At 36.7% G+C, this 25,863-nt stretch overlaps 1 protein-coding gene across 2 annotated transcripts; it reads left to right on the top strand.

The window, feature by feature from the left end:
- The first annotated feature begins 7,721 nt into the window (after positions 1 to 7,721).
- LRRC72 (leucine rich repeat containing 72) lies at positions 7,722 to 25,741 on the top strand. Of its 2 annotated transcripts, XM_014248664.2 has the most exons (9): positions 7,722 to 7,795; positions 9,289 to 9,362; positions 12,767 to 12,836; positions 14,846 to 14,927; positions 16,170 to 16,283; positions 20,476 to 20,565; positions 22,520 to 22,684; positions 23,886 to 23,913; positions 25,359 to 25,741. In XM_014248664.2, the coding sequence occupies exons 1-9, from the start codon at positions 7,766 to 7,768 to the stop codon at positions 25,522 to 25,524; spliced, it is 819 nt and encodes a 272-aa protein (XP_014104139.2). In that variant the 5' UTR covers positions 7,722 to 7,765; the 3' UTR covers positions 25,525 to 25,741. The 2 variants fall into 2 exon arrangements, with proteins under 2 accessions (XP_014104139.2, XP_087923295.1); XM_088067169.1 differs by lacking the exon at positions 16,170 to 16,283.
- The last annotated feature ends 122 nt before the right edge of the window (positions 25,742 to 25,863 follow it).

The following is a 25,863-nucleotide window of genomic DNA, read 5'->3' as shown; positions in this document are numbered from 1 at the left end:
GGATTTTTTTGCTGGTAATTATTTTGGAAAAAACACAGTCTTTAACTACAATTCCATCTACTGTGGTGTTAGATATTCAGCACTGCTTAGTAGTGACCTAACATTAGCACAAAAAAGCATAAGTGTTTTTAATTATTAAAAACTGGCAGCTATTAATTTTCTAACAGTATATGGTTTAGCCTGTCCTGAGAGTTAAAATGATACTGTGTAAAAAGCTTGCAGATATATCTCCAACTCAAGCAAATTCCCAGCAAAGCACTGACAGACACAGGAAATCTTGTAGAAAACTATTACAGTACAGACTAGACAGTATTTTATTCCTCCCTTGTCGTACCAAGTATTTTAAACATGTGAAATGCTTCTTTTCAAAGGAGCATTTTTGAAATCTGAAAGTTCTGCTATTATAATTCTCCTTTCCATTCTGAAGTTACATATTTCCTGGATCTGCAGGACTTTCTAAAAATGTTCCGTTTTAACAAATCAATATATTTGGGTAGCATTTTTTTTAGGTAAAAATCTTAACACCTTGAATGAGCTAAAATAACAAAAGCCAATGCTGTGTGTGTGTGTGTGTGTGTGTGTGTGTGTGTGTGTGTGTGTGTGTGTGTGACAATTCTTTTTATTCCATAAGACATATACTTTTTAATGGAAAAATATTCCTAATCCTCAATCCACACAAAAACAAGCTCCCTTGTATCAATAACTTTTAACTAACAGCAAATCTTCTCTTCCCTCAAGCAAACACTCAAGTAGATATGACACCTGCAGCTACTGTAAACATTCACCTAAGAAGGAATCAAACCAGTGAGAGCCCGGGGAAATATAAATACAGTAAATCCATTAAAAATACTTCAGCTGCTTAGAGATTGCACAATCATGAAGTACTACTTTTTTCCAGTAAAACAAACCCCTAGAACTCATGGGTTTAAAAGTTAACCTACTGTGGAGCAATTACTTGATACATTTAGGAGAGGAGGTATAGTATGAATTAAAGCCATATTCATACACCCAACTATTTGAAGGTAGAACAAACGTCTAAGATGACAATTCCTTTTAAGGTCTGCTGGCATACTTTACAGAACACATCTTGCACATTTTTAAAAAAAACCAGATTTTTCTGTAGAAGTGGAAATGGGCTCTATCCATATGTGATTTTATAACTTGTGCCAGTCTTTTTGAAAATAAATCACAAATTCATGCTGACAGATAAAAAGTAAAATTCTCAAAGGTACCAGTGTACTTAGAATTCTAATTGTTTAAATGTTCTTTATAATTCATGTTTTTTCAGCAATTCCTCTTTGTTTAACAAATTTCCAAAGGGTTCATATTGTATTCAAATTGTGTTCTGCTACACAGACTGTTACTTTCTCAAGTTTCCTACCCCTTTTACAGAAATACTCTCAATACTTTTCTCCCCAGTGCAGTTCTGTGTACTTGAACATGTATCTTTGTTAGTCATGGGCCCAAATAATGCCAATATATATCAATATATATAATATACCCCTACATTGCACAAATGAAAAATGAGAATATGGGCAAAAGAAAATTTTAATCTAAATTTATTAAACTGTTCTCTGTGACAGGGAAATCGTCATTCCTACCAGCTGTAGGAAAACCTCTGAAAACAGTAACAAATTATGTAGTTCATGAAAATCTTGAAGTCTGTGAAGCTGCTCTTCAAGCATCTCTTCTAGCTTTTCACCATTCAATATTAACTGCTCCCTTCTTCTCCAACATGAGCGCAAGAAAGAAGACAAAATCAGAAGCAGTTGTGAAACATAATTATGGTATTTTCATTCTGCTGCTAATTGACAAAAATATGACAAATTCATGGATGTGATTACATGAACCTAAGAGGAAAACAGTGGACTTGATCTAGAAGATCTGTTCCAAGTCTAGGCCCTATTTTCTGTGCAGGACAGTACTGCAATGGTGGCTTTTGCCATGTACAAAAATTTAAGAGACAGCTGAGAATTAATCCATTACTTGCCTTTGAAGCACTGCTATGGTGTCCAGAAGTCATTTGACCCTGTTTTACTAGATTTAGCCTAGGTACAGTACTGAGTATATGGTTGTAGAATTAGAACAGTAGTAGTAACATAGTGTGCAAGTAATTCATCCACAGAGTTAAGGTCAGTAGAGCTTTGATAGACTAAACAACAGTTACAGGATATCAAAATATCAAATCAGTGAGACAGATAAGTCAGTTTCTCCCAAGGCAGAATGCATGAAGAACCAATTTCAGTGCCAGGTAGCCAAGAGACATAATGTATCCCATATTTAGATTGCTATGTATGATCAGTACTATATAAATAAAGATTTTTTTCATAATTCAGATAATAATTTTAAGAGTGCTAGTATTAAGATTGCACTCCTTTTCCCTTGAATGAATGTACATGCAAGTTCTTACATGTATAAACTCAAACTCTCCTCCAGACTTTAGTTTTATTTTGTATTGCATATAATCATTTGTATCTATTTAATATTATGTATGAATTTGGCACAGGACACACAGTGTCTTCATGGCATTAAGTGAGCAATTAAATTACAACACTTGTTATTGGGAATGCTTGCTTATGCTCTCTGAGCACTTTCTTTAAACCCTCCTGGCTCCACAGAGAGTGTTTAGGGTAAGCAATGGATATGGACCCTCCAACACCCAAGGAAATTGAGTCAGAACTGCTTTTGTGCATCTCTGTGTGGTTCAGTCTTGCACCATATAAGCACAATCTCATTGTCAACATATTAAAAAGACAGAACACCAGAAGTTTACATCAGATAATTACATTGGCAGATATCACTATTAAATATTATTTGAAAATTAAAAGTTAAGGGCTTTTATCAATATCTGCAGGTTACAAAACAGCTCACTGACAGAGAATTGTCTGAATTAATAGGGACACGGGATCAGTCATCAGTAAGAACAGTATTGACTTCTACTTGTAGAGAGGTCTGCAGATATTCTTCTAGAAAACTCTTACTACTTAAAGGTTAAGGTAGTCAACTTTTTTAGGAAGCAATATTAAAAATTTTAAGCATACATGACATGATATGTTTTTATGAAAAAACCCCATCAATATTAGTATATATATATACATATATGCATATATATATATTTATATATATATTAGGATAGCTATAAATCATCATGGAAGTGCACATACAACATTTTGATGAAGATTAGGATGTACATTTCTGAACTAGTGTAGTAGGATAATTTGCCATAAGGATGTTGTTTGCAGAATGTTGTTTACATACCCATAAAAGAGCTGGAGCAGACAGTTACTTCTTTCCTGACTGTTGATGAGACTTGGAAGCCGTACTGCAGCAACACTCCAGCATGCAGAATGGCCAGGAGACAAAGTTAAGAGTTGGTTATTTTGAAATGAAAGATATGTCCAAACTGTGATGATAGAAAAATAAGACAGAGTATTTATAAACCTGTTGGACCTCCTCTCCAGCAGGCTTGTCACATTGGTCTTTATTCTCCAGGGTAGTATTCAGTTGTCAAGTCAGAATGAAGCTGGATTCAAACAAGGTGGTTCATCCATATGATGCAGTCTGCTGGGACAATTTTGCTATAGGTTGCAGCTGGACTGTTTTATCTTCTTTCTTTACACTCACCATTGTGTATAATATATTAATTTATATTACACATACTACTAGAAAAATTAAATAATGTTTCCAAGGCAGCAGTCTAACCATTCCAGTTAATCATTACCTTCAAACTGAAAATAGTCTGAACTGTTTAGATATACGATCAATTTTATGTTATTTATTCAAAAACAAACAAGAACAAACAAACAAAAAATCCACACACACCAAAAAACCACCTCCCCAAATTCTGCTCCTGAACATGCTAAAGGGTCGCTGGGATGTTATCAGTGCCATCAGTAAGATTAATAGCATGAGTGAGAAAAGTGATTCAAATTCCTGAATGCTTTAGACAGAGCTGAGTATTTGAAACATCTGCACAGGGCTTGCAGCTACTGGACCTACGAAAGAACTGCACTCTTCTGGAGCAATAGCTGGAATGCAGGTGGGATATCCTACTCATCTTTCCTCAGGCTTCTGGCTTTCACCTGATAAACACTGATAACATATTTCCGGTTACAAGAAGAAAAAAAGGAAATACGCATTTATCTGGAATATTTTACATTTCACTTTCCAGGTGAAATGTACTTAATAACCTCAAAAACAAGTTAATTGTACAAATTTTTATGTATCTTTAGTATAACACAGGCAATTTTAAATTTGTCCCAGATAGTGCTTTGGTTCTTTGATGGATGTTCTATAAGTAGCAGAAGTACACGAACATGTTGAGATGGAAAATAATTCTGTAGTTGAATCTACTTTCTTTGGGGAGTTGGAGTAGATGGCCTCCAGAAATCCCTTCCAATGTAAATTAAGTGAGTTTATAAATTGTAGATGCAGTTTTTAAAAATACCCTTGTGGAAAAGCCATACAGCACAGTATCTTTTCTAATATCGTAGACAAAGAATAGCTGAATTCTGAGGATTGTAAACTTTGGTGATTAAAAATATCACATATTAGGCATTGGTTTTAGTATGTTTCATCTTTCACAGCCATTGAACAACAGGTTAAGTTACAAAGAGCTATTGTGCTATTGGCTTTTCAGTAAAGTACTGTCAAAATCATTGGGAAGTAAAAAAATGGCAGAATGATTTAGCACATGAAATCATTATTGCCCAAGTCTCAGGTGCTAGACTGTGATAGGACTCTTCCACAGAAGAGTTTCCCCCAGAGATGGGGAAGAACGTGGCAGTGGAAAAAGCATCCAACAGACATGTTACATTTTAATGGTTTAATCTGAATTTTATTGTCCCTAGAAAATCCATCTATAATATGGTCTCTAAAGCAATACGATGACAATCTCCTATAACCTTGGTGTGTGGCTGAAGCATGGACATACCAGGAGGCTTCTGTAGAGAACAAAAGGTGTCACTTCCCACGGCACCTGTACCATGATGATTTACAAAATCGGTAACCTCCTGTTCTGCCCTATCACCTTCGTCAGTAAAAGCAGATCTGTCTGTGCTTTCCTCTGTTTCTATGTTTTGTTATCATATACTGTAAGGTCACGTTGTCCTGTTGCAACTGCTTATCCATGCATAAGCACATTAAGTATTTTTACTACATATGAGAAATTTTTTCAAAAAATATGTATAGCAAGTCAGTCATTATTCTTAGTAACCCAAAGGAAAACTGGTCATTTGTTCACTTATGGACAGCAATTCAGGAATAGTAATAAACAAGTGATAGGCTATGTATTTTGGAAAAAAAACCAAACAATACCAAGCCAGCGTAAAATATGGTGGCAGTTCAGTATGAATAAAAAAATATTCATTTTCTGTCCAAGTTCCTTTAAACTTACAGGAGATTTTAAAAGCCAATTTGCAAATGCAGAAAGGTATAGATATTAACTTTACTGAGTCTGAGACAGTCTCTATTTAATCATCCAGATTAAGTCTGTAGCTACCAGTTGCTAATACAGACAAGCACCTCAAAACCCCAAAACATATCTAAAAAATCCCTCACCCCAGGTACATCACACCTCTATGAGGGAATACAAGAAAATACCTTCCAGAGGTTCCCTCTTTCTTTCTTTCTCTTTTCCCATGCTTAATTACTAATTTTTCTTGTCCTATCATGTTAATTTGATTAGCTGGTAAATTACTTTTATTATTAAACATGACTTTAATAACTACCTTGCCTTTCACAGTTCTAAACTGGTAGCTCTATCTTGTTCATTGAAAACACTGAACTTGAATGTCAAATGAAAAAAAAATACAGGACTCTGTACCAGTTTCTTCTTCCCCATTACAGTTCCTCTTTTCATGATTTTAAATACCCTAGAGGTATTTTCAGAAGCTAAAATAAGGGATTAAAGGAATTTCTCTTGTCAGTTTTCTACCTTTAACATGTCTAGTTTTCTTATTTGAGGTTTCTATTTGTTTAAAGCTACCTTGCTGAAATGGAAGCCACCCACAGAATTTTTTCCTTGAAAATTAGATATTTGCAATATAATACTTGTACTGTAGTTCCATTCTTCCATCATACACACTACATCTAGCTTCAGTGGTCTGAACAAGCAAAGGCATGCACATAATTAATTCCATGAGGGACAGCTTATTCATATATTTGCACACACAACTCTTGTTCTTTGTATATCAGTTACACATAATTTACAGTGACTATTTCTGCTAACTTGAGTGCTCGGCGTAAATTAAATTCTAAATAAAGCTCCAAGTTTTCAGATATATTTTTGTTGTAGCTTGATCAAACATTTTCTATTGTCCTACTTGCACATGAGTGCGTGCACACACACACACTGAAAATGGCTTTTTCTATTCTTCAGCTTGTGCTATGCAGTAAAATGGTTATAAAAATAGCAACATGGCAACAGTTGCTTGCACATGTGGATGTCATAAACATTTTGTGTTCCTTTACAGCCAAACTCAATCCAAAGCACTGTCGCAGCAGTGGGCCCACTCCAGGAGCCGGCACGGGAGAGGGGCTCTCAGGCACCAAGGTGATTTGCAAGTTGCAAGGGAGTAATACATACGGTGTGAATTAGCTGTAAATTAAATGCACAAGTGTTTTCTTTAAAAGTGACAGTATTTCGGAGGAATTTCTTTACAGAAAGGGTGATTAGACATTGGAATGGACTGCCCAGGGAGGTGGTGGAATCTCAGTCCCTGAAAAGTTTTTAAGGAAAGACAGGGTGTGGCAATTAGTGCCGTGGTCTAGTGGGCATGGTGGGCTTTGGTCAAAGATTGGACTCAGTGATCTCAGAGATCTCTTCCAACCTAATTAATTTTGTGATTCTGTGATATACATACATGGACATAAGATCTGTGCTTAAAAATAAAGAAACCATACAAATATAGTTTAAATAAATAAATAAATAAATAAATAAAAAGCACACTTTTTCTGAGTTGTGAGCGAATATGATCCAGGAGACAGCCCAGAGGTATCAGAGGCCTCTCCCAATTCCCCTTAGCTATTGCCCACTGGGGTCCCTTGCTGGCCCTCCCCGAGTCCTGGCTCCCGGTGTGGGCATCCCTCGCTCGCCATCCAGCTCCTTCCCCAGCACAAAGGCCTGTCTTGATTAACGCCCAGGCTGGGGCTCCTATTGCAGTGTTACACCATTTCTACTGTGTCCAGCTCTGGGACCGTCAGTTCAGGAAGGATACTGAGGTGCTGGACCATGTCCAGAGAAGGGAAGTGAGATGGTGAAGGCTCTGGAGCACAGGTCTGATGAGAAGTGGCTGAAGGAGCTGGGGTTGTTTAGCCTGGAGGAAAGGAGGCTCAGGGCAGACCTTATTGCCCTCCACACTGCCAGCAAGGAGGCTGTACCAGTCAGCGGAGGTCAGTCTTCTCCCAGGCAACCACTGACAGGACCAGAGGACATAGTGTCAAACTGTGCCAGAGGAAGAAATAATTTCTTCGCAAAAAGGGCGCTTAGACATTAGAATGGGCTGCCCGGGGAGGTGGTGGAGTCACCGGAGATGTTTAAGGAAAGACTAGATGTAGCACGCAGTGGCATGATCTAGTTGAGGCGGTGATCAGTCATGGGTTGGACTTGATGATCTCAGAAGTACTTTCTTAAGCTGATTCCGTGATTCTAGGGGCGCGCTCGGGGTCGTGGCCCTGAAAGCCGAGTCCGGTCGGGCCCGGCCCAGCCCCGCTCAGCCCGCGTCTCGCGATCCCGCCCTGCGGCCGCCCACAGCGGGGCTCTAAGATGGCGGCGTCCGCCACGGCCGGCGGGCAGGTGAGCGGGGGCGGCCCCTCCTCTCCCCTCGGCCCGCCCCGGCCTGGCCCGGAGCAGCCGAGCGGCCCCAGCGGGCCGGGCTTCGTCCTCTCACTCTGCTCGGCACCGCCACCCCACCCCGAGGCGAGGCGCGCTCCGTCCTCCCGCGGTGGCGGCAGGCGCTCGGCTACCCCGCCCGGCTCCGGGGCGGTAGCAAACGGCTCGGATCCTCCGAGGGAGCCGGAGCGGTCCTTCCTGGCCTTCCTGGGGGCCCCGCCGGAGAGCCGGCGCTGACAGGGACGGGGGCTCCAGGGTGGGGAGGGGATGAGATCTCGCATAACGGAGTATGCGAAATACGAATGTCTGAGCACAGCGCTCCTGTGGAAAGCGCCACGCGGGGTTGGTGCTCTCTGCCGTAGGTGTGCCTTCGCCGTTGTCACTCGGCGCTCCCCAGCGGTGTGTCCCGCCGTGCCGGGGCCTGGCATCTGCACACTTGGGGTGTCGCACGGCTGCTTTTCTCCAGGGATCACTTGGTGTTCTGTGGGCGGATTTTGCACCTGTAGAAACAAAACTATGGCCATTTATGCCAGTTCTTTCCTCTATCCTACGGCTGCAGTTGACAGCTGGCCGTGCCGAGTTCTGAAAAAAAGGCAAGGTCCCACACAGTCTGTGTGGAACGAGCGGCCTGCGAGTGCCTGCCTGCCTTGGTCAGAGTGCCACGGGTCCCACACATTTGCAAGTTATTTTGTGTGGGCTTAGTACACCCAGAACACGCTGGAGTGGTTTTGCAGCCAATACAGGCCACTCTAGACATGCCTGTCAGTGCTTCCAAGCCATTTTGTAGTTGTATCAATTTTATGTTTTAAACAATAATGATCATAATGATGCTGGGCACAATAGCTCATGTATTAAACTAATTTTTTCTAATACACATTTTAGTTTTTATCAGTCACTAGTAAGAGAGATCCATAATTCTTATGTTAATGGGTTTTGTTGCTTTTGCAAGTTATGACACACCAGTAATATACTCTGAAAATAAAAAATCATGTCTGCATTTTTCAGTGTTAAATGTACAAGCGGAGTTTTCAGAGTTTTAGAAGGTCGTGCAGTTTTCAACTAAAGCTTCATAAAATGAAGTTGCAACTGTAATGCAAAGTAAGTTTCCTTGTTCATCACAAGGACTGGGTTAGCTGATGTGAGTGAGAAGCCCATTCTTCAGTTAACATACATTAATTTTTCACTTCATGTCTATCAACTATGATTCTCCACAGGAAAAGAAGATTAGTGTATGTGTAGCCTAATCACCAGAGTATTTTTATCAATTTAAAATAGAAACTGGAAATTTAATATCTCTTTATCTCTCTTAGACTGTGTTACAGTTTGCAAGGTGCTGTGATACATGAATTAATTCTGGTCTGCACATTACTTTAAACACTGAGTTCACATATGTTACAATGTAATGAATCCATAGTGATGCAACATATTATACTGACAAATGTGCTGTATACTGTCAGGCAATAGAAAACCAGCTGAAGATCTGTGGCTATAAGAACAATGTGGATGTCGTAGCACTGTATCTGGCTAGACAGTAAGTAAAATGTTTATTGTTTTGACTTTTAGTAAAAGTAGAGCATGCAGTAAATGGTAATCTTTCATAGTGCTTTCTGTATCAGGAACTCCCTGAACATAATTTATGTGTGAAATACCAGTAAATCATATTGTTACATAGTCCATACATGTTGTGAACGAAGAAATGGTGAAGGTGCACCAACACACAGCAGCACTGTGCTCACAACTAACAGCCTCATCTCTAGATACACAATCTCTCTCCAGCAACCTAGAGTTGCTTGAGGGTCTGTGAGTTCACAGAGTTGTACATGAATTTCTGCCATGGGGAGCAGAGGAATGAGACTTGATGGGCTGATCTCTGCCTGTTCTAACAGGCTTGTAAGGCTGGGTGGAAGGAATAACAGGAAGGCAAATGAAAGAACATGGGACCTGCCCAGTCTAAGAACTGCCGAATTTCTGACCTCCCTGAAGAAATGTGTTACTGCAATGGCAAAACTCAGTGGTACCACCTTTCAGATTACCTGCATCTGTACTGTTAAGAGCTGAAGGGAGGGCAGGGCAACATGAAGTGAACACAAGCACAAGAACACTTATTTTGGTCAGGCAGTACTGATGAGAGAGCTGATCTCCTCTGAGACCTTTATGAAACAGCTTGAGATGTAGGGCAGATGAGGAGAAGACGACGTGCTAAGTAAAGGAAGGCAAAGCTTTCATGAACCTGTGGGTGATCTAGGCTGATATAGGTGTATGTTGTAGTATGAACATGCTGAGAGGCTGCCATAGAGGGATGGATACATGACAGGACATACTTCAAAGTTTTGGGAAAGCGTACTTTGAATTTCTGGCCAGGGCACAATTCCAAGTGTTGCATACCTGTCTGCAGCCTCACAACTGCATCCACTGCTCACAGTGTTGATAGCATATAGGAGAACTATTGTAGTTTAATAATTCAGGGACAAGGTTTTCAAGGTCTCCTGGTCCAATGAGTGAAAAAAAATAAAAGAGTTGTTAAGGGATTAAGGGATTTCAGTGTGGTCTAGTCTGTTTTAGTGGAAATCATATGATCTTGAAAATCTAAATGTGCTCACTGATATGTTAAATTCCATATCACATCTCCTGATTTACATCAAGAAAGCATCTGATGCTTTGTGAGATAAAACATATAGTTACTGCCAAATATTTTCAAACGTGCATTTTAGAAAAAAAAAAAGGTAAAATTTAAGGGAGAAGTTTAAATAATGAGAAAATTACAAGGTGCATATATACATACTTTCTAAACAATACAATTATTATACCACACATGTAAAGAATTAAGACTGTGTATACAGTCTTAATTGTTGTATTTTCTGGTTTTAAATGCTTAAATGTGTGCCCTCACTGGCTTTCAAGTATTTTTTTTTTTGGTATAGAATAAAAAGAAATGTTCACATGGCAGATACAGAAGTGATCTGTCTTCCCATGAAACCATTTTGGTAAAGATGGTTCCAGAAGGATTCTTTCATAATTGGGTAGAAGTGAATTCCTTTTATTCTGTATCAGTCTATATAAACTTGAACCCCAGCCAAGCTCTGTAACAGATCATGCCTCCGTTACTGTTGTTTGACATATTTTTCTGCTAGCTGAAATAAGAAAATGGAAAAAAAAGAACCAAAGTCAATCAAATAAGAGGGAATGAGTTAATATTTTTAAACCACTATTAAAGGGACATGTAACAATGTATTTTGGACACTGAAAGCTGTCATCTGAGAAAAACTGATTAACTTAGCAGTAGGTAAAAAAGGAGTGCTGCAGGCCAAAAAGGATCGGTTTATAAAAGATGTACGAAGTCTGGAAGGCATCTAGAAAAGGACAGGCTCTTTTAAAATGTTAGAGGAATTAAGCTCTACCTGGGGCAAATTAAATGCCTTAATATGAAAAAAATAAACAACAAAAAAAACAAAACCAAAAATGCAACAGACTGAGGTTTGGAGATAGTCAAGATTAGGCTGTTGCTAGAGAGGGAATAAAGCAAATTAAATGTAAAACTGCAAACTAGTTATAGAGTAGCAGTGACCAAGAATATAAGAAATTTTGGCTTTGCTACCTGAAATGTTGTTCAGTGATGCATAGCAGAATTGGATAGGAGCTTAGTAGGAGCTCTTTATGTCCTGTCAACAGCCATCTGCTTGTCCCTGTTACTTGCAGCAATGTCTTTTTTTGTTACTTGTTACTTGTGACAGTAGATGCATTAAGTATGTATTTGCAGGGTTAGTTTTTATGGCTTATCTGAGGAAGCCAAATAAACAGTTTACAGTAACAACATGAGAGGATAATCTGATTTTCAGTAATACAAGGGACTGAAAGTACACCACCTCAACTTTGTAGGGCTTGCTTTTGACAGACTTTTCATTTGCAAAAGCAAGATGAGAAAAGGCATCCACCCTCCCTTTGTCTGTACCTGGAGGGTGTGTTGGAAAAAAAACAACCCAACAAATAAAAAGTCAACTTGGAAAGATAGAGACCAGACTTCACAGTTGGAAAACAAACACACCTTTAGCTTGATGATATGAGGTTATTTTTTTTTCAGTCCTGTTACTTTCTGAAACACTGGCCTTCATCTTGCAACACATCCACAAGGAAATTTTTATTAAGGCGATTCAAAAATTGTCAGGTAAAAGTAATCTATAATTTTTCTAGTGGAAATTAAGAACATTTATTTATAGCAATAAAAATAAAGAAGAGCAATTAGTTAAAATCACTTGGCAGCTCACTAATATTTTCTGGTCAGTAGGTAATTTTTTATTTGTGGTACACTAGCAAGCTCAAAGTGCTAGATACACAATTACACAAATACACAATAAACATATACCATACTAGCAAGTGGGAGATCATTTCAGTCTCAATGGATATACTAATGTCTGTGAGAATAGGGCATGAGTGGAAAAAAGGCAAAATATTTCACAGTATACACTAATATGAAAAATAATAAAAAATGCACATTGGCGTGCTTGATGTCTGTCCTCTGTTGGCTTCTCTGGCACTGTGGATGGACATCCCTCCTGCACCTTCAAAGCAGTTTTCCTTTTAGCTTCATGTCCCCAGGGTGTCAAACTTCTCCTTCTGTGTTCTGAACAGGATTTCTACAAACTGCAAAGTACGTGACTCAGACTCATAACTCATGCTGTTATGGAAAAGCAATTAATGTATCACTTATTTTGTTCCTGTTTTTTTACCACCTGCTGCCTTGCTATGCTTGCAGGTGTGCAGAGTGCTTACACTGTCTCTGCCATCTTTTCTTTGTGTCTTTCTCTTCTATAAACTATAAGGAAGTGCGCCTTTCTAGTTCTTGTATAATATTATTTATGGAAAAATTAAATATTTATAAAATTAGTAAGCACTATTAATGTTAAGAAATTTGTTACTCTTTTTTTTTTCATTCACCAGAGGACTAAGAAGTATCCCAAGTCTAGCACAGTTTCGCAGATTACGGTATTTGTGGATTAACAACAATAAGGTAATAAGGTATTCCTCTGAAGTGCAGAACAATGCATCTGTACTCCCTGATTATTATTTTTTGGTTTTTTCTAACATAAAGTATTATATAATTGTCAAACTAATAAATTACTTTTAATTTCCAGGCTAATTTAACTGTCAAATATAACAGATTTGGAGAAAACTTTTTTTTTTCTTTTACATTACAAAGTATAAGCTAATCTATTTTCCTTTAGATTCACATCAGATTAATAAATTTTATAAATTTAAGAAGCTGAGGTTTTGTGCTAATTCCTGAGTCCCCAGTGTAGCTAGAGTGGGCAGTCCTCGGAGCAGACTGAGGGGTGATGTGGCTGTAGGACAGGAGTGGATTGCAGGAAGTGCATGGCTCTTCATTTGTATTCTTGCAGACATGCATAGTTTATTTCCTGGCAGGCTGGTGGTCGAGGTGAGGCTCCTTTTTGATGTCATGCACACAAGAGTGACATAAAACTCTGTGAAATGAGCTTCTCCCTGTGCACAGGTACAGTAGTTTACATGACTCTCATAGTGAGCCCAAATTCTTAAATCTCCAGAACTGCTTGCTCAGGTAAGTAAGTAGATCTGTGAGCAGCAGAAAAAATAAATTTACATTCCATGTCACTTCAGAGCACATGTATATCTTCTGCCCCAGGCTAGCATAAGTAATATGGCATCTTATGTCCAATTCATCAAAAGATCTGTACTTTACTAGCTATTTTTGAAAAAAGCAAATGTATAGATACATTAAAATGTTGAACTAAAATCACAGGTATAATATGGCTTTTCCTTATATAGCTAAAGGACACTAAAGAAAAAGAAGAAATTGCCTGATGACTAAGCAGAACTGATCATGTTGATCAAAAATAAATAAATAAATTGGAATTTTGCACAGTTCTCACTTTCTTACCTAAGCGTAACAAAGAACATTCTTCTGTTGTTCTATATAACTTGTGTGGAGAAGTCACTCAGTGGCTTTTCATAGGAAAAGTCTCACTTAAATGCCTGAATAGGAGGAGCATATTTTTCTGTACTCAATAATTTTATCAGAAAAAAGCAATCTTTGGATGATTCTAAAAACAAAACTTGCCAAAAATAGGGAAGACCACTGTACAAAGGAGTGGAAAAGCTGTCTTATGCTTTTCCATCCAGCTTTCAGATACTGTTAATGCACAGAGCAAAGCACATTTATTTCAGAGTCAGTGGCAAAATGAAAGGACTGAAATAATTCCTTTCCTAACAAATTACTTTTTATCACAGAATTCAAAGAGTCAGGAATAAAATTCTGTTTGCTGTTCTTGCCTTTAAACTGTAGGATGGAAACTTCAGCACCATCAGTACTCCCAGTTCTCAGTGATTATAAAGGTTGGCTTGCTATCCCACTGCAGATACTTTACCTTCCACTGGAGTCAAAAGTGTATTGGAATTGAGCTTCTCCAAACAAGAGGGTGTGATTCTGTAGGGACTGAAGATACCTCTTTATTGGGAATACACCCATACACATACTGACTTTTTTTCTGTAACTCTAATTGATTCTCTAAATATGATTAGATGGTATTTCTGGTAAATTAGAACAAATTTGTGCTCTTTGAACCTGCTGGTGAAAAAATAACTTAAAAAGAAGATGCTGGGTTTATTCCAATTATATATTTCAGGAATATTCTTAAATCAACATAGAATTATTATGCTCTACAAGGATCTTTTCACAATAAAAATGGTTTCAAATATGAATAGAAAGAAGAGAAAATGTGGAGACCAGTCATTCAAGAAAATCTGTTTCCAAATACAAAGATTAAATCTGTAGTTAAAAAAATTAGTTAAGGTTGTACTGTTTAATTTGTAATTAGTATTTTTAATGAAGGTTCAGTTGTCAAGAGAATCCTTAAACCAAGAATCTTAAACAGAAATATAAGAAACTACCTGTGGTTAAACACTTTTCAAGACGCTACATTTATAATTCTCCAACACTACATTCACAGTGACATATAACAATTTACTTAACTCTAATTTCAGATCCAAGATTTAACCTTCTTGACCAAAAACTATTACTTGACTGAACTCTATCTCAACAATAATGAGCTGACAGATATATCAGGTACCAATCTTCCCTTTTTAGGTTGTTGAGGAGAGTGCTGTACTGTCTTTTTTCCGTATTGAAAATATAATTTGAATGTATTTGCATTCAAATTTATAAAACTGGATGACAGCAAGTAACTAATATGTTGAACACTCCTATGTCTTCATAATTAATACATGTTAATTATTAGATATTTAGTTTTTTCAGCATACTTGGGTGACATTAAGGTGATGTGTTTATTCTGGTCTAAGGGATGAAATGTCATTTTCTTTATGTCAGGCAAATGTGAAATATTTTTGATCTTACATGACTATATTTAATATTGAGAATTTATAACCAGAATATTTTTGCAAAGTTACTGCCAACCTTGGTTTATTTTAAAAACGCATGTCTTATACTTCTATTTTAGTTTTGCTTGCCCTTGTAGATTAAAATGGCTTTACCAGACTTGTGAATTTGTGAATGAACAGGCCAAAGCATAATGCATTTCTAAATATTTTAGATATTTTAAATGTGGGGTTTTTTTTCTGCCCGTGTAAAATGCTGGAATGAGAAATGGTGTTTAGTTTCTGTGAGATTTCAAACAAACTTTGTCTTTGAAAGACATTAGCATGGATACAAGAGACAATACAGATGATAACAAAATATGGGTAAGCAGAAGGGTATCATTACTAGAGAAATGTGGATAAAATACTGTATATAATTTGGAAAATGAGATGTCTAATCTTGATGTGGTGTGAACACAGTCTGGGTCAAAACAATATTTTGTAATAGCTTTTTAATACATCAATAATTACTTGAAACAGAAATATTTTCTAAGGAATTCACTATTTATTATTTGTGAGGCAAAGGTAGTATTGGGGTTATACTATTGTTTGTGAGGCAAAGGTAATATTAGGTCAAGGTAAAAGGAAGTGAATTAACCAAGATTACAGGGATAGAGAAGGAATGAAGAGAGGTAGAAGAGAGGTTGCAGTTGAGGCAGATTTGTTAATGCAAGGGTGATGTGGACAAATGGAAAAAATTGGAATGTAAAAAAGATAGACATGTGCTTAAAGGATGTGACTAGAAATTAGAAAGGTGAAAAGGATATTGAAATATCTTTAAATTATAGTTTTAATTAACATCTCATACAACATGTTACAAAGACACAGGCATAGATAGAGAACTAAAATACCAAAAGTGTACAGCATAGCAAAATAATGTTCTAATAAAGGCAGCTATGATGAGAGCGATTAATTGTTTTTCATTTTATTTCAGGTGCTCTGAAACACTTATGTTCATTACAGATTCTGTTTCTTCACAACAATGAGTTAAGAAAACTTGGCAAAACAGTGAAGGAATTGAAAGGCATGATAAGCTTGGAAACTCTAAGTAATACCTTGTTTTTATTTTGCAGAACAGCAAGTAGTAGATTTTTAGTTTCTTATCACATTTCTTGTCTATTTCCACATCATTTGCCAATGGCTTTTGAATCTAATAAGCCATTTCAGCCAAATTTGACAGAAGAAAGAGATCTCTAAGACATGCAAATTCCACAAAGAGTACCTCAACTGAGGAGAAACTGCTGAGTTCAGAAGTTAACTTTTTGGCTGCTGGCTGCTGGCTGCTGGTAGCTTGGATGAGTAGCTTGGAAAGTATCTAAGGAGCTGCCTCTTTGTAATACAACACAGGAGTACGGTGAGATTATCACAGAGGTGAAAAGAGTTGAAAAATGGGTGTTATTTCTGTTGAGAGTGTGAGTGATAGGTTATAGAACCCAAATTCCTGCCTCATTAATTCTCTTGCTTATAGAACTTCCTTTCTGCATCTTTTTGGCAGACTGTGGATTTCTAGAGTCTAAGAATAAATGTGCTTTAGGTATTTCTTGTAACAATGTCTGTTAAGGAGCATACTTTCTGATACACTGGCTGAAAATTAAAATAGCACCATGTCTAAAATTTCAAATGAAGTTATACAAGACAGTGTTGGCACCACCAAATTATAATGTAAGAAGTAGCCTCCAGGGAAAGTAGGATTATATGCTATAAAGCTATTGAAAGTGAAAATATAAGCAGTATTTTTCCATGATTCCTTAAGGAATGTCAACGTAGGTCATGCCAAATGCTTAGTACTTGGAGAAGACAGTAAACAAGTTTTGTGCCTTGGTGACATGGTTAAGGAGGTGAATATCAGAATGTCACCTCCTTAAGCATTCAGAAAACGGAATGTCTGATTGTGGGAAAGGAAAATAACAATGAAAAATTAAACTTTTAATTGAACTTGACCCTGGACCAAAACTAAGAAAAACAAATCAAGTGTTTAGGAAGACAACATGGCAACCAGACTATTGAAATTCTTCTCATTATATGCAAGATAGAAAAATTAGTCCATTTAAGAATGTAGTTGTTTGAAGTGATTAGGCAGTGTCTGGAGAGACATCCTGTGTATGAATGGTGCAGTCACTTGAATTAATGTTATCTCTACAAAATAATAAGGAGCTTCAACAAGCACAGGAAGTTTGTTGTACTTGTTGCAACCATCTGTGGGAAATACATAGCAGATAGTTAAAGTGCTGCTGAGTTATTATAAATGGCAGTTACAAAGGCACAGTGAAAATTGGATGCAAATTGGACTGGCCACCACCATAGAAAAGAAAGTGTTTGAAAGAACAATCAAACAATATATAATATACTGATATACCCTAATTAAAAAAATAGCTGTTGTTCAAAGATTTGTACAAGAGTAAACAGTAATCAGTAGAAGAAGCTTAACAACCTTAATAACCATAACTTTAAAGTCATTCCTTCTTGACCTTTGCAGTCATGAAAAAAAATGTCTATGTGTTTGCTTCAAGGGGCTTTCATAACAATGAATTCTTGAATTAATAGGTTTCTATTGGTTTAATAAAATGCCCTGTCATATTTGAAGTAAATAAAATCAGTAAATGAACAAAATAAAATTTAAAAGTATTATCCTATATATTGTATTACTATATATTTGCCTTCTTGCAATATTAATAAATATTAAATTTAAAATTAAATGGGTGCAGAATTTGCACTGTGTAGCTATGAAAAGGGCTGTGCCCATAACTCACTTTTGTAAAACAAAACCAGTGAGACTTCTTACTGTTATGAGGTAGATATTTTTTATTGCCAATCTGATTTAAAAAAAAAAAAAAAATCACTTGCTAGCCTTCAATAGAGCTCCTGGATACTTAACAATGTTTTATTATTTTGTAACTCTTGGGGACAATAGAACTATTAAAACACACTATTATTGTTCACTTCAGGAGCAGCGTCCAGCTGCCAAAATGTTGCATTTTTCTTCCTGAAGGCTCTTTTGTGATTTTAGCCACTGCCCTCACTGGATGTGTAGCATAACAACCATCCTTCATCAGGTGTCTAGGGAAGACACTCGGCTTCAAAAGATTTACTGCACATGCTGCTTACAACTGCAGCCTTTTGGGAGATTCAGAGTGTTTCTTTATGGGCTCACCTTGTGCTCACATCTCCCTTTTAGAATCCAAGATTTTTGTTATGTAGTCTGTAAATTGCCTCAACTGATTTATTGTCCGCAGCTGATAACATCCTGCTGCTAAACCTCAGAAAACTCTCTTGTTCACTATGTTTCTGCCCCATGTGGCAGAGGCACACTGTTTTCCTACACTCCAAATAGAGAAAACAGACAAAACTGTGGAGGAAGAAAGCATTATCCTAATTTGTAGAACTAAAATTGCATGACCTTGACAAGAAAGTCGATAGCTCAGCCAGGAATTGATCCCAGATGTTTTGTAAAACAAAACCATCTTGATCTGTACAATGGTTGAATTTACTGTAAAAATGAGTAGTAGAAAAATGCACATTGTCTAAAACAAACCTACAAATCAGTGTTGTTGAGTAGAGACACATTGTCCAAGCAACATCCAGATTCACAAGTGTTTAATAGCAGACCTGGTTTGTGCCTTGAAAAAATCTCTCTTGAATCTTTATTCTATTCTACTTCCAAACATACCTGCTTTTAGAGATCTTTCTGAAACATTTTTCTCTTTGGAGTGCTATAGCATATTTTCTTGACTCAAGAACAGACTTATCAGATACATACATAATATTCTTTCTGATTAACACCTTCTAGGAAAGAAGTCGTCCAGTTAAAATAGAACTTTCTTTTGCTGCCACCTTGTGGGTGTCTTACTAATTTTAAGTACAGCAATTTTTAAAAATTTGTTAAAGAGTTAAAATAAAATTTCTCCTCTGAATACATGAAAAGGTGTTTTCTATGAAGAAGAGGACAAATGCTCATTCCAGCCTTGTTGCATCTTCAAAATACCTGCTAAATCCCATCAAGCACTGAACCCTCTCAGCAGTTGTATTTGTCCTGAAGAACATGAAATTGCATCTTGTGGTCTACAAATCTCTATGGCATATTTTCAGACATTTTTCTTCTAACGTCTCTTACTTGCTTCTGTAATACCATCTTCCTCTCCCTAGCTGCTAAAATGACATAATTTTTTTACCCTAGAGCAAATATTAGCCACAGCCTCACCTCAGAAAAACAAATGACTGTAGACTGTAGCAGTAGTTGTAAAGATTATTAATTTACATTTTTACCCCCTGCTCTGGTCTCAATGTGACAGCCTCCTGATTATTTTTACTTTCTTAGAAGAATTTGTATAAGGAGATACAAAGCATTATATTTCTTATTGAGAAAAGAGGCCCTACCCCACAACACTTGCTTGTTTATTAGCACATCTGTAAATGAGCCAGTTTCTATTTTAATCAGCCTCAGTTATCACTGTCACTAAACAAACTGATTTGGCATGTGAGGCTAATGTTCCACACCTGGCAAAGCAGCAGCACAGGGTTGATACCCGTCTCTGTGTTGCAAAGGTTTGGTTATACAGGTAATGTGAACCTGAACATTTTAGCCAAGTTGCTAATGGGCTTTTGGAGCTTGGTATCTCCAGTCTCAAGAAAAGCAACTGGCACCCAGGTTCTCAGGAGTTTAGGCCCTCTGAAACATTTTTCTTTTATGTTTCTTTTCAAACTCATCATCTGTCAAAACATCAGAAGGCTGTGTATTTGCATTTTATATTGTATCTGTGGGATACAGCCTTTTATCAGTTCTGATAATGTCTTAGGTGTCTCATCCGATATTAGTAACTCCATCCTCCTACCAATTTTGTGTCTTACATTTAAGCTGTCACACATAAAAGACCATTGCTATTTAAAATAGGCATTACCTAACAATACGTAAGAAAATCAAAGGGATCTTTTTTCCTGCAGATCTTAAAAAACAGAAAAAAAACTCTAAAGGTTTGGAATGCATGATGACACCTTTACTCAGTTCTTGCCTGTGCTATTTTGTATATTCTGCAGTAAGTCACTTCCTGCAGACCCTGTTTAGATGAGAAATTTCACATGTGTGAAGAGACTACTTTGTTTACCCAGCCTAAGAAAAATTTGAATTTGATATTTTGTACAAAGTCTTTGACTCCTGGTGACCTTTAATTTTCCTGCCTTGCAAAGTTGTTGTTTTGCTGGGTTTGTTTTTTGTGATGTTGTTTTTTTCTGTATACATTTTGCAGACTTATTCCAAAACCCTCTGGCATATGATCCAGACTACCGGCTTTATGTGATATACTTCCTTCCTTCAGTTCAGCTCCTTGACAGGAAGTGTAAGGATTGCTTTCCTCTCTCACAATGCATTGACAGTTGCTTTTGATACTAACCAGTTTGGATAAATAAGTCAAATTATCCTATCTGTTCTTTTACATGCATTTGTTGATAGAAAAAAAAGAACTAATTTAACAAGATACCTGGCTTTTGTACAATTTGCCAAGCAAAAAGAGTTTGCATGGCATAAACACTTTGTCAAATGTTTTTGATTTATTTTTCTTTTTAAAATGTGTTGTTTTTTTCTTGTATCTTGGTCTGTATGGGTAAAGCTAAAAGCTTGTGCTTAAAAACACCTACCTGTGTGCATTCAGACTGGTATATTCACATGGGTGAGTGTGCTTACTTAGGTTTGGATGATATCCTGAGCTATCTACACATTTCTGTACAGTTTAAGTATGTATATACACATTTTTTGATAAACACAGATCAAGCTTTCAAATATAATAAATATTCAGAAATTATCAAGAGATATTTCACAGCTTATCTGCTGTAAATTCTACAGAAAAAACCAAAACAAAACAAAAACTGTCTTAAGAATAGCCAGATTTTAAACCAGTAAATCTATAAACATGTCACAATGTACCCAGAAAATCGCCTTTGGTGATTTTTGTCTCTGGTGTTTGGTGAACTGTGACTGACAGGACTGAAAACTACTGAGAGCACTGAGAAAGTAACTGAGTCCTACCTCAGCTCTGTAAGAAAGTAGCAAGGAAAAACCAGCATCTTCATGAAAGGGGAACTGAGCAAGACAGATGCAGGACATCTGCAGGTGCTGGGAAGCTGTGCAGCTGTCCTGAAGGAAAGCTGGTGGATGGGCCCCAGCAGGTGCCAGGGCTTGATGAGGAGTTGCTGGATCTGACCATGTGCCCATTTGCTCACAGTCATTTTGCACAGGTACTCCACTCTCCTGAGCACTTGCTCTTGTGTTACACTTGTGCTTAACACATTTGTCAGGCTATTACTAAATATCACTTTTTGACTGGGGAGTGATGACTGAAGCTTAATGTGCTGAAAAATACGTGTTGCATTTACATGTCTAGAAACACCTCCATAAAACTTCCTGGACTTCATCTCCTAAATACAGTTCTACTGTAGTCAGTCCTGGATTAAGACTTGAGGCAGCAATTTGTATCAACCTGTATCCTGGACTTTCTATTTAGTGAACTATTTCTCTGAAAAATTACGAAGTTTCTTCACCATCTGTAGAACATTACCAGCATAGCCCTGGCTGTCTCCACACAAGACATGTGCTCATGTTCTGTTACCTTCAGGCATGACTACTGCAGTTCCTTCCTAATTGGTCCCCTAGACACCATGACTCCAAAACTTCTCTGAACTGGAAATGCTATTGCCAGTTGCTTGTTCTAAAAGTTTAACTGACTTCTGTTCCATAGCTGAAGTACTAGATTAGTATAAGGTTCATAAAATTTAAGCTACTATCCCCGATGTAAGAGCCTCAAACTATTTGTTTAAAAATTAAAGTTATTTCTTTTAAAATGCAAAACAGGAAAAAATTAAATTTTTATTTTGATTTCACTCCTAGGGTTTTCTCTGTAATTTACCAATGGGAATTAAACTGGCCTTAATCCAGGACTTGTTTTTGCAATTCATAAAGACACTTCCAATTCACTACTGACTTCTGCAGGAGAGCTCATTTAAGCAACACAAAAAGTCTTGCTTTCTTAGTATCTTAATTTAAAACTTCTGATCCTACGGCACTCAGAAGAAAATACTTTATTGTACAGGGATTCACCCTAAAACCTTAGGAAATATCAGTCCATGTTCCCATTTTGAATTGCCATGAAATTGTGTAATTAACATTTATTAAATGTTTCTATTATTATTTCTAAATCTATTAAAAAACTGCACGGAAAATATATGAATCACCTTTTGTATGCTGCCTTTTCAACTGATAGAAATGAAGTTAATTTTTTTTATATCCCTTTTTAACAGTGGTTACACAAAGAGAAAGGGAGTCAGCGCTTCACCTCTATAACCCTAAAAGGGCTTGGGTCATGCAGTCAATAGCTTTTGGGAAGAGAGCAGATACATCCCTGGGGACAACAGTGGGATCTAGCAGATGCACTCAACCAGCCAGAAGACCGATAATCCCCTCAGGTATTCATAATACTCAAAGGAAGGCATACATTTTTAGATCATTTGAATTATAAACAGTTTTTTTCATTCATCTGATTGTTGGTTTTATTCATCATTATTGGTTTTAGTAATAAAATATAAATGCATCAAGAACTCAGCTGGTTTGCTACATAAAGTAAGTAGTTGTAGCAGCAGCAGACAACAAATGAATCCTTCTACTGACAGTATTGTGGCAGATAAATTCTAATCACACCCTGTAGTTACAGAATTGTCCTTAAAGATAACTGGCAAATGTTTTGTCAATATGAGTCTTGTGTTTAGTTTTACTTATATTCAAAACATTTCAAAACACTTCTGACTCTCAGTGCTCAGCATCATAGAGTTTTGATGCCCTCTAGTGCTTTTACAAAATAATCTCTTGAAAATATTGTCTTCTAGTGTTCTAAATTTTACGTATCTTGCCTGGTTTTGTAAGCAGATTCCTCTTTATGCTTTCCAAGCTGAGAATATTTAATAATGTCTTGTAACACCATATAACACAATTTTTAGAGTTCTTAAAACATTCACATCTGGAAGACAGCACGATCCTGGCACAAGAAAGCAGGTGAATACCACCTGGACTTATATCACAACCCAGAACCAACTTTGAAATCCCATATAATATCATCAGCTTCTTTGATGTTTTAAAGATAAAAAAACCACCACTGTGCATAGGTAACTGAAATTGTAGCATTTTAAACAGTGTAGATGGAAGTTTGGAAAGTAATCAAGTACCAGCAAGTTTATTTAAATGTATATATCACAATAGTAAAACTGAACGCACTGCATTTAACAATGATTTTGAAAAGGTTGCGAAAAGGAGGATAGTTTAAGCACATTTAATAATTTATTTTGCTGATGATTATCAAGGCAGGCAGACACCTGTTTTTATCCTGCAATCATACACATATACAGTGGCATCATTTTCTGTGAAAGAAAAAAAGCCTGGATATCTATTTCTATAGGAAATAGAACACAAGAAACTTAAAACTACATACACTTAAATCCTAGGAAATACTTCCTTCCATAGTAATTTAATAAAATAATACCTTAAACATTTCAAATCATGTGCTAATTTTTAATTAATTTGAACAAGCAATTTAGGATCACGATAGCAATCAATTCTCAGCTACTCAAATTGCTGTACAGCCATTAACGTCATAATTTGAACTTTCTGTTATAGGTCATGAATTCGGAAATAGCACAAATAAGTAAGTAATGTTTTCATTTCAGTGTCTTCTTCCTTTTACAGCTCTGAAGCATTTAAGTTCCTCTTCCCATGCCTAAAAAATACCCAAACTAGAGAAAATGTCCATAAAAATGAGCTTTTGAAACAGTTTCAGGTGTTTGTATTCAATATAGCTGCAATTCTACTCTAGGTTTGTTGTCTAAAATTTAGTATTGAAAGGTATTCCACATTTGGAAATGGGTACATAAAAATGCCATTTATTTGAAAGATCAAACACTGATCACTAGAAAAGCATGCTCAAAGTATTAGAGCATCAGAATAGCTGTTCCATATTATGTCCAAGAAAATGTTCTCCTGGCTGGCTGTTCAAAAATACACTCTCTGGAAAATATTATGACTTGTAGAATGAAACCTTTTCAGTGTGTACGTGATGTTATTTTTATTCTGTTCAGTTTCAAAATCACAGAAATAAATGTAAAACTTATCTCTGTATCTCGACTGAGAGAGGAGAAAGGTTGCATTTTAATGTGATGACATTTTAGATGCAAACTTTTTAAGAGTAGATTTACAAACTTTAGGTATCAGGCCTGGATTTACTTTGTAGCTTTACAAATGAAAAGATTTGAAAAATGCATTAAAGAAAGTAATACGAACCTACCTCTTATAGTACTCTGAGCATAGCTCTTTAAAAATCAAGTTCATTTCTGCTGAAAAATTAATTCTTACCTGCCTTCAGTGCAGTTAGTAGTCCTCATTGATAGAATGGATGTACAGCTGCCTTAAGTCTCATTTATGGAAATGCTGAGGCTTTGCAAGGTGCCTTTTCATGATAAAGTGCATGACTCAGAGGAGATAGTCCTGTGGCTTTTATGAGGTGTGTTACTACAGGGACATCTTTAAGAAATAAGGTCTTTCAAGGTAAAGTTTTAATACTGTATGAGTTTGAAGGTTTTGGGTCCTTGTCAGTGCTGCTTTTCTCTCCCAGACTGCAGCTGTGGCAGGATACATGAACACAAGCTCACAGTGATCTGGATTCAGAGCTTGAGAATGGAGATTTGTGGAGTAGTTAAGAGATCCACAGTGAAGTAAATGTGCATTTTCATGAATGGGTACCAAATCACTTGAATCATGTCCATTGAAGAGCATTAAAAGTATGCAATTATAACTTTTGTGGAGGAAAAAAATTGAAAACAAAGGACCATTTTTAAGTCTACTATAAAAGTTTTAAAAGTAATTCATAGTATGATTTTTTTCAAATAGAATCCCATGATTCTGCCCTTTTCTTATTTTGTTTTGCTTTCTTAAATTTGGTAGAACAAAACCTTCCAAAAATTTGATATTTTTAAATCCTCCCTCTTAGTGTCATCATGACTGCCACTTTCACTTTCCAGAGTGTGCATGTTGTAAATTAGTTCTGAAGCGGTTTGGAAACATTCAGGTAATGGACTTGCTTTGTTCTTTTTGCAGAGTACCATTTGAGGACCCTGAAGATGCAGTTTTAGTACGGGCAATGACAAGATCTCTAATGGAATTTTCCTCTGTGGACTGGAACAAAGTAGCCACTTGTCAAGAAAGGCAGCTTAAAAACAAAGCAGAGGAGCCCCTTGAGAAGCTGACAGTCCAGTTTAGATGAGAAAAAAACCAATTTCTCTCTCTAATGTTAACCCCACAAGTAGGTTAACAACTCAATAAAACAAGTACATAACAACATACATCTAATTAAGTGAATTTCCAGAAAAAAATGTTAGTATAAGATTTCTTTTATCATATGTAGTATGGAGAGTGAAGAAATTAAGATAACAAATAATAAATAGTGGCAATGTTATAATAGAAGTTGCTTGAAATGCAATTCTTACCATACTTTTGTTATCCAACAGTACTGAACTGCACACCAATTTTTATGAAACTAAGGATAAATACTTTTATTTCTTAAAATAGATTTCCTCACATATTTCTCCTTCCATTCTGTCAA

Source organism: Pseudopodoces humilis, chromosome 1 (assembly GCF_049639895.1).
Source record: "Pseudopodoces humilis isolate 2021_Gansu_Grassland_sample_001 chromosome 1, ASM4963989v1, whole genome shotgun sequence".
Lineage (NCBI taxonomy): Eukaryota > Metazoa > Chordata > Aves > Passeriformes > Paridae > Pseudopodoces > Pseudopodoces humilis.
This window is presented reverse-complemented; position numbering and strand designations above follow the sequence as displayed.